General features: G+C 37.8%; 2 protein-coding genes across 4 annotated transcripts in view; one reads left to right on the top strand and one right to left on the bottom strand.

Moving 5' to 3' along the window:
• The window catches only part of Abce1 (ATP binding cassette subfamily E member 1), a 28,551-nt gene extending 28,140 nt beyond the window's left edge, over positions 1 to 411 (bottom strand). The window contains 1 exon segment of the mRNA XM_015484443.2: positions 264 to 411. The gene's annotated coding sequence lies outside the window, so the exon portion shown is untranslated.
• The window catches only part of Anapc10 (anaphase promoting complex subunit 10), an 81,140-nt gene continuing 71,267 nt past the window's right edge, over positions 27 to 9,899 (top strand). The window contains exons 1-2 of one of the 3 annotated variants that reach the window (XM_048813466.1): positions 27 to 229; positions 1,576 to 1,702. In XM_048813466.1, coding sequence (XP_048669423.1) covers positions 1,588 to 1,702 — 115 coding nt within the window. In that variant the 5' untranslated portion in view covers positions 27 to 229; positions 1,576 to 1,587. Of the gene's footprint in view, positions 230 to 466; positions 609 to 1,575; positions 1,703 to 9,899 lie in introns of those variants that run through there. The other 2 variants (XR_007351337.1, XM_015484444.2) reach the window with 2 other exon arrangements.

Raw genomic sequence — 9,899 nt, 5'->3', positions numbered from 1 at the left:
CGGCATGAAGGACCACTCTCCAAGCCGCTGGCTGGGGTGGACAAGAGCTACAGAGAGCCAGGACTGCTGGAGCGGAAGTGATCCGCGTCCCCAGCTACCGGCGCCACCCGCGCTCAGGCGGTTCCAGCTGTCCCGCGGCAGCCACGCGCTGCTGCTGTCCCCAGCCGTCACCCAAGGCCTAAACACAGGCTCTCGGAACGTCGCGTCTTTCCTAAGAAGCAGAAGTCAGGTAAAGGCCAAACCCCTCCCACCTACTCACGTACCTGGAGAAAGCGATCCCCTTGTGGTGGGGAGTGCACAGGCCAAGACAGCTTTTGCCTTCACGTCTCAGCCAGAAAGCGTGTTCCTGCGGCCATCGGCCAAAATGGCGGTGCCTAGCCACCGCCTCGCGTAAGCCATAAGGACGTAGTACGCGTGCGCGACAGAGCGCGGGGCGGAGCCCTGGAGGTGGGTTAGGAGAGATGACGGTATGTGATGTCATAGGGCTGCGACCCCCGTCCTAAATCGTCGTTGGGGAAGCCAGGCTGTCGGTAGAAGTGGAGTGGGAGTGGCGTGGGTCTCTTGCCGGTCCTGAGAGCCTCAGTTGTGGCAAACCAAGTCTGGAAGCTGTAAGTGCGTGGGCTTTTCCCCAGCGTAGAGAACGGTTCTGGCGTTAGCAGATGCGTCCTCCTCAATCTCAATGTTTAACTCGCGGTCTCCTCCAGGCTGGTGGGCCGGGTGTGCAGGAGCTCTAGTCATTCTGGTACGCCAGAAGTGTCAAGCAGGTCCTATAGGCTAGTCCCCACGGCGCTCGCGATGGTGTTCTTGTCTTGGCTCCAGCTTCCTCTGAATTGTGTGCTAGGTTCTTCCAGGGCAGAGACCCAGTCTTCTCCGAGCTCGGTGTTTTAGCCACTTGGTGGCGTCCATCCAACTCAGTTCTGTCCCAATGTACAAATGGGCTTTTAATTTTTTTTTCTTTTTTCCTTTTCTTTCTTTTCTTATTTTCCCTTCTTTCTCTTTTATTAAGATGGTGGCCATTCAGCTTGTAGTGATGGCTACAGGTTTAGCTTATGAATGAACTTATTCAACCATTTATTCGTTCAATACATTACTCATTGCGTTTTTAAGTCTCAGGCCTTAGTTTACAGTCCATTGTCTCTGCCGCCTACCGCCACCACTGTCATCATTATTATTTTGCGGTGTTGGGTACTGAATCCAGAGCATTGTGCATGCTAGGCAAGTACTGTACCCCTGCCGCCTTCGGCCTCTTGCCATGATTTAATGAGTAATTATTCATGTGTGGCGGTATTGGAACAACTTAAGATCTGATGGGAGATGGTAAAGATTTTTTGGACTTGTTTAGCGTTCATAATAATGTTCAGTAGCAGTAACTGCACAGCCAGAGCAGTTTTATGTACTCTTCAGTGTCCAAGAAGTATTTTTTCACTTTTGTATAGATTTGCTAAGATTTACAAAAGATATGAAAGATGAAGGGGTATTTGAGTGATTCATTTTGCTATTAAATTTTAATTTTTACCTTTTTCAGAAAGATGCTCAGGTCCTGGTATAATGTGTGTATTCTTTGTTTCTACATAGAATATTTAAAAAATGACCACACCAAACAAAACACCTCCTGGTGCAGATCCTAAGCAGCTGGAAAGGACTGGAACAGTAAGGGAAATTGGGTCACAAGCTGTTTGGTCACTCTCATCTTGCAAACCAGGTAAAATAAAACCAAAAAGCTGTTGACAATAGTTAACTTACAATAATATCATTGTACACTGGATTAAGTTGAGTACTCTTTTTGTTTAGATGCTTTTTTAAAATTCTACTGATTGAGTTTTATTACATATTTTTGTTCAACTGCTTTTAGTCCTATGTACTTAACTAGAGGTCATAAGGTCTCTTCTTTATCCTCCCCATCTCTGCTATGATTTCATTGTCATTTACTTAACATTTTTTGTTTGCAGTTCTCCTAGATAGATAGATGCAGTTCTCCTAGATAGGATAAATGAGTGACACAGTTTTGGAGTGATTACATACCTTAAAGAATTTCTTTTAGCCTGGGTTTGGATGGACGTCTTGGGTAGCAGTTCTTTTCTCTTAATGTGTTAATGCTATTTTCTTATCCTCTTTTGCCATATTGCAGGTAATAAGACTTATAACTGTCTCCTGTTTTCTAAGTAACTTTGTTTTTTCTGGAAGCATCTAAGATTTTTCTCTTTATTCTTGTAATTCAACACTTGCCAGAACGTGGCAGGGCAGGCTATGTATTTATCTTCCCTCATCTATCTAACCAACAATTGGATAGGTATTTTCAATCTGCAGATTCAAGATAAGAGAAATTTCTTTAAGTTGAGGAACTTAAATTATAATTTTTTAAACAAGATATACTGATACATACCTATAATCCCATCTACTTGGGAGGCTGAGACAGGAGGATCACAAGTTCAGGACCAGCTTTGGCAATTTAGTGAGACTGTGTCTCAAAAAATAAAAAGTGGTTTAGTTGTCAAGTTCCCCTGGATTAATCCCCAGTACCCCTCCCCACACACAAAATATCTGTATACATGAATACACGTATGCGCGCGTGCGCGTGCTCACACACACACACACACACACACACACAATCTATTAGTTTGGTAGCTATTCTTCTTTCAGAAATTTTTATTACTTACACACTAATAAGACTTCTGTATCCATCCTCTCATGCAAGCATCTCTGCCCTTGAGGTTCTCTTCTCTTTTTATGAGTAGTTTATTGAGGTATAATTTACATAAAGTAAAATTCACCCCTTTTAGGTGTACAGGTCTCTGAATTTTAACAAAAATATGTGTCATTACAGTCAAATATAGAACATTTTTGACATTCTAAAGGTTTCCTCAAGCCCCTTTTGTAGTCATTCTTCTGCCTCTCACCTTAGCCCCTGAAAATTTCTGACCTGTTTTGGATTCCTTTGATTTTACCCTTTCCAAAATGCCATTATGAATATAACCATATATTATATAGCCTTTGGGTCTGGCTTTTTTCACTTAACATAATGCCATTGTGAGTTTTGCTGTTGCGTATAACAGTAGTTTGTTCCTTGTTTTAGTCAGTTTTTTGTTGTTTTTTTGTTTGTTTAGTTTTTTGCTGTGACCCAAAGAACTGACAAGAATGGCATAGAGGAGGCAATATTTATTTGGTGCTCATAGCTTCAGAGATCTCAGTTTATAGACTGCTGACTCTTTAACTCTGGGCCCCAAGTGAGGCAGAACATCAGCGCAGAATTGTGTGGTGGAGTAATGCAGCTCAGAACATGGCAACAGGAAGTAGAGAGAGCCGTGTTTACCAGGAACAAAATATAAATCTCAAAGGCACACCCCCAAATGACCTGCCTCCTCCAGTCACATCTTACCTGCCTATAGTTTCCACCCTATTAATCCATTAGAGGATTAATCCACTGAACAGGTTAGACCTCTCATAATTTAATCATTTCACCTCTGAACCTTATTGCATTATTTCACACATGAGCTTTTGGGATATACCATATATCCAAACCATAATATTCCTTTTCATTGATGATTATTATTCCACTATACAAATATATTGCATTCTAAAAAATTTGCTCAAGCACCTTTGTAGTCATTCTTCTGCCTCTCACCTCAGCCCCTAAAAATTTCTGATCTGTTTTAGATTCCTTTGATTTTGCCTTACTAGTTAATAGATAAGGTTTAAAGGAACCAGCTTCCAAAATGGTCCTTGGTGATGCCTTCTGATAATCATGTCCTCTCTAGGCCCCTTTCACATTTAGTCAGGGTCTCTGGAACGAGCAGAATATGGCAAAAGTGACAGTATGTGATTTCTGAGACTAGGTCCTAAAAAAGCATTAATACCTCTGCCTAGCTCTTGTTTGGATCTCTCGTTAATGGGGTGCAAACTAGCTGCCATTTTTCTTTTTTTTTTTTTCCCTGTTACAATTTATTTGTTCTTTTTAGATATCATGAAATTAGATTGTATTTTGACATACATACACAGCGTGTATGTACATATAGTACAATTTCTATAGAGTTATATATAGTATAACTTTCTATTCTTGTGGTTGCACATGATGTAGAGTTACACTGGTTGTGTATTCATATGTGAACATAGGGAAGTTATGTCGATTCATTCTAATCTCTTTCCTATTCCCATCCCCATTCCCTTCCCTTCATTTCCCTTTGTCTAATCCAATGAACTTCTATACGCCCCCATTGTATTGTGTGTTAGCATCCACATATCAGAGCAGCCTTTGTATTTTTGGGATTGGCTCCAGTTCCATCCATTTACCAGCAAATGCCATAATTTCATTTTCTTTATGGCTGAATAATATTCTATTGTGTATGTGTTCCACATTTTCTTTATCCATTCATCTGTTGAAGGCACCTAGGTTGATTCCATAAGCTTAGCTATTGTGAATTGAGCTGATGTGACTGAATCCTATAGTATGCTGATTTTAAGTCCTTTGGATATAAACCTAGGAGTGGGATGACTGGGTCAAATGGTGGTTCCATTCCAAGTTTTCTGAGGAATGTCCATACTGCTTTCTAGAGTGGTTTCCCCAATTTGCAGTCCCAGCAGCAATGTATGAGTGTACCTTTTCCCCCTCATCTTCACCAACATTTATGGTTACTTGTATTCTTGATAATTGCCATTCTGACTGGAGTGAGATGAAGTCTCAGGTAGTTTTGATATGCATTTCTCTAATTGCTAGAGATGTTGAACATTTTTTCATGTTTTTTAACTGTATTTCTTCTATGAAGTGTCTGTTCATTCCTTAGCCCATTTATTGATTGGATTATTTGGTTTTTTTGGTATTTTTTTGAGTTCTTTGTATATCCTGAAGATTGGTGCTTTATCTAAGGTGCACATGTTAAAGATTTTCTCCTATTCTGTAGGCTCTCTGGTCATGTTCTTGATTATTTCCTTTGCTGTGAAGAAGGTTTTTTGTTTGATACCATCCCATTTATTGACTCTTGATTTTTTCTTGCACTTTTGGAGACTTGTTGAGGAATTTGGTTCCTAAGCCAATGACATGGAGATTTGGGCCTACATTTTCTTCTAGTAGGTACAGGGTCTCTGGTCTAATGCCTAGGTCCTTGATCCACTTTGAGTTTTGTGCAGGGTGAGAAGTAGGGGTTTAATTTAGTTTGCTATGTATGTTTTTCATTGTTCCGAGAACCTTTTGTTGAAGAAGCTATCTTTTCACCAATGTATGTTTATTGTGCCTTTGTTTAGTCTGAAATAATTGTGTTTTTGTGGAATTATCTTTGTGTCTTCTATGTACCATTGGTCTTCATATCAGTTTTGGTGCCAATACCATGCTGTTTTTGTTATTTTAGCTCTATAGTATAATTTAAGGATTGGTATTGTGATGTGTCGTACTTCACTTTTCTTGCTAAGGATTTCAGCTGCCATTTTTTGAGGAAACATGGTCCTATGGAGAGGTTGGTTTGGCAAGGAACCATGGCCTCTTGTCAACAACCGTCCTCTACCTACATGAGCAAACCATCCTCAGTCAAGCCTTCAGATAATTGCTTCTGTAGAGATTCAGTTTGACATGACTATTGCCATCTTAAATTGTAATCCCCCTGAGCAATCTTTATCAGTTTTCCCTGCATGGTTTCCTATTACAGCTTGGCCTCTGGTGCCATCAGTAACAGGAATGTGCCTATTAACCATGATAAACCAGGTACATTCCAGCTTGAATGTAGTCACTTTTCTCCAGATTATTATATAAGCCCCCTCCTTCTGTCTCAGATTACAGGGATCTGTAAGTCTATTTTATCTTTCATTTTGAGGGAAAATTTCACTGGATACAGAATTCTAGATTGGAGTTTTTTTTCTTTTTCTTTCTGACATTCTCAGTGTTTCACTCCATTCTCTTAGAAGCAGTCTGACATAATTTTTTATCCCCTGCCCCCACCATGAAGTTCTGAGGATTGAACTCAGGGTGCTCTACCACTTAGTCCTTTGTTTCATATTTTTTATTTTGAAACGGTGTCTTGCTGAGTTACCCAGGCTGGCCTCCAACTTGCAATCCTCCTACCTTAGCCTTCTGTGTAGCTGAGATTACAGGCTTTTTGCCATCAATCTTGGCAGTTGGATATAATTCTTATTCTTATTTTTGTAGGTCAAGTGTTTTTCTGCTCTGTTCCTCAGCCTCTCCTCAATTTTATTTGTCTTTGGTTTTCTTTAATTTGATATGATATGGCTATGTGCGGCTGTTTTGGTGTTTATCATTCTTGATGTTCTCTGAGTTCCTAGATCTGTATCCTTCATTGATTTTTGGAAAATTCCCAGCCATTTTTACTTTAAATATTTCTTGTGTTCCTTTCTCTTGTTGTTTTCCTTCTGATATTCAACTACACATATTAATGCTTTTTATAATTACTGTTTCTAAGGGGTTAGAAGCTAGAATTCCTGTAGTGTCCTTGTTTTTGTCTCCCCTATTATTTGGGTTTCCTTAGAAATTTCTTTTTAAATGGAATCTGAGTCTATATATCTTTTAATTTTAATCTCCTGATACAATAGAGCCTTTTGCTGTTGTGGTCAATTGTTGGGGGATCAGAAGTGTTTTATAATCTTATAACTGGGTCTCAAGTCTTTTTGGGGGTCTGTGTCCCTGGCTCTGACATTTACAAGTCTTTCAGTTTTTTCCCCCTTTAGATGAGATAAGAAGGCTAGAGGAAGCTAGAGTTGGATTATTTTTTTAAAAAATATTTTTCAGTTGTTGATGGAACTTTATTATTTATTTATTTATATGTGGTGCTAAGAATTGAACCCGGTGCCTCACACATGCTAGCCAAGTGCTCTACCACTGTGCAACAACCCCAGCCCCTAGAGTTGGATATTTCCCTTTAGTTAAGTTCTGTTAAAATAGTTTTTTTGGAGTCTTTTTGTTTGTTTGTTTTTGTTTTTTTCTCTCCTCAGGAGAAGAAAAGGTTCTGGTGTATTTCAAAACGATTGCTTTCTTCCTTCTTCTGCAGAAAGCACTGGGGACTGGATTTTTAAACCCAGAGAACCTGATAGAGTTCCTAGAGATAAAACTCATCAAAGTGCAGAGCCTTTCCATAGGCTGGATTTTCATGAACTGCTTTTCATGATCTTTTCTCACTCAAGCTAATTGACATTCATTCTCTTTAAATAGTCAATTACTCTCTAAGTTTCCTACCAGTTATTGATTCCCATGGTCATTTCTACTCCTGGAAAGCTGTGATTCTCTGTGTTTTTCTTCCTCTAGTTTTCTGGGTTTCCTTTGTGCTGCGACCTCATTCTTTGTTGTACCTAAGAAAAATTATTGATTTTCAGTTTGTTCAGCCTTTTTTCTTGTTGTGAGAATGGTAGTAACAACTTTCAAACCTTTTACATTTCAGATTGGAAACTGGGAGTTCTTTTTACTTTTACATTACTAATATGTTTATATTTGAAGTAGGTTTCTTATGGATGGCATATTGTTGGGTCTTGCTGTTTGGTTTTTAAATTGGGAGTGTGGGAGTGTTTAGACTATTTACAATTACTGTTTCTATTGATGTTATTAGATTTAAATCTACCATTCTGTGGTTTGTTTTCTCTTTACCAGGAAAGTCTTCATGGAGATATTGTTAGTTTTATCTGATAGAGCAAGAGTAAGATGTTTCTAACAAGGACATAAGAGCAAGGGGAATAGAATTATGTGCAAAAAGATGTGCAGGTTAGACAAAAACATGGCTAAAAGTATTGTCTTTTTCTAGTCATTAAGACCAGATTCTAGGGAAATGGTGTATGTAAAGCTAGGTAGATAGAGGATTAACTATAGAGGGCTTTTCAAAGCAGTTCATACTTTATTGTTTAGATAATATGAGCTGTTGAAAAATTTTAACTGCAGAGCAAAAGAATCAGCGATTGTTCACATTTAAAATGAATAGAAAATAGATTGAAGTAGGACAAAATAAAGATTAAAAAAATCAGAAGACATGTAATAATTCAGTCAAAAAGTGATATAAGGGAAAATTTTAATACATTTTCAAAATGATAATATCAATCTTTAAAAGATATAACTATACTTGTCAGCTACAGAATGGTAAGTAGCACATGGCCTGAGAAAATTGTATCTTTAGAAATACTGGTTCAATCTTTCACTTGGATTAAAGTTGGAATGTATTAGTAGATTCAGTCTAGTTGTACACACATCACAAAACAATCCCACAATTCAGCACATTTGTCAGTCTCTGCCCAAGAAACTGGAAAAACTAAAGGTTAAATTTATGAGGTTATTGCTAGTATTATAATAGGACTATAAATAATTTAATTATTTCATTTCATAAGTACCAGATTCATGCCATGTTGAAAAATAAAATTAGGGGGAAATTAGATACATTTCTAAGTTTCTCTCTTTATTTGATATAAAATAAGGTTTTCAGTGTGGCTGTATTTTGTGAACATGTATTTTATTTAATCCATATTGTCTATGAAGAAATTGCTTTTATGAGTTTATTTTGAGAGACGTAGTGGAATGGTCTAAGTTCTGTTTAAAAAAAAAAACTCACTAAATTTTTTGCAGTACTGGGGATTGAACCGAGGGCCTCACTCATGCTAGGCATGTGTTTATCACTGAGCTACATCCTCAGCCCATAAACTCACTAAATTTTGATTTAAGTTCATGCTATAACTGACAGTTGTAGTCTTTCTGATTTGAAATATAATATATGCTTTAGAGAAAGTAAAATAGCAAAATAATAGAAAATGACTTTTATAAGAGTGGGAAGCTACTTTAGATTGTGTGATCAAGGAAGGCTTCTCATAATAGTGAAATTTGCATTGAGATATAAATGTTTACAAAAACCCATTGTGCAAAGAATTCAGAGAAGCTTCCTGACACTGGGAACAGCTGATTCAAAGGCTCTAAACTAAATGGCTAAACATATTTGAGGTTCAAGGAGAAGGCTAGTATGACTTGAAGTAGTGAGTAAGGAGGAGATATGGTAGAAGGTGGCATCAGAGACGTAATTAAACAGGGCCAGATAATAAGAACTTTTGTGGGCAAAAAGAAAGACTTCACATTTTAAATACTAAGAGGAACCACTGGAGGAGACCAGGATAATCTGATATAGAATTTTTAAAAGGATCATTATGACCACTGTGGATAATTGTTGGCATTGGAGGTACAGAAAAACAAACCAGTGGAAGAAAGGCAATTTCAGTAATTTATGTCAGAGATAATATTGATTTGGACTAGACTAGTAGATGTTGGTATAGACAGAATGAGGCTTTTTAAAGATGGTATATCATGACTTACTGAAGGGAAGGAGAAATTTAAGAATGACTCCTAGATGTCTGCAGAACAACACATTATGTTTGCTAGGTTGAGAAAGAGCAAAGGGAAGAGGGAGTAAATAGAATTTTGAGTTAAAAAATAAGTGATTTGGATGTTAATTTTGAAATGTCTTATCAGGATTCCAGTGGTGGTTTTTAGTAGTCAATTGGCTATAGAAGCTGGGACTTCTGGTGAAATCTGTGGGCTGGGGATATAAATTTATGGCTGATAGTGTACTAAGTTGGGGAACTAGATTATCAACTCACCTAGGGAGAGAATGTATTTAATAAAAAGAATAAAAGTATTTAGTAAAAGAATATTTAGTATTTAGTAAAAGTATTTAGTAAAAAGAATAAAGCTTTGGGGCACTTCATATTGTAGAGATTTAACAGCGCAATGTAAGAACCAACAGAGAATACTTAAGAGAAGTGCATGAGGGCTAGGAGGAAAACCAGGAAAGTTGTAGATTATGGAAAGAAGCTGTTAATTTTCTGTAGCTATAAAAAATTACCTAGACTGAATACCTTATGAAGTAAAGAGTTTTATTTCATGGTTTTGGAGGTTGACATTATAAGATCAAGTGGCTTTTTCTGTTTGGCCTCTAGTG

The sequence above is a fragment of the Marmota marmota genome, unplaced genomic scaffold (assembly GCF_001458135.2).
Source record: "Marmota marmota marmota unplaced genomic scaffold, marMar, whole genome shotgun sequence".
NCBI lineage: Eukaryota > Metazoa > Chordata > Mammalia > Rodentia > Sciuridae > Marmota > Marmota marmota.
This window is presented reverse-complemented; position numbering and strand designations above follow the sequence as displayed.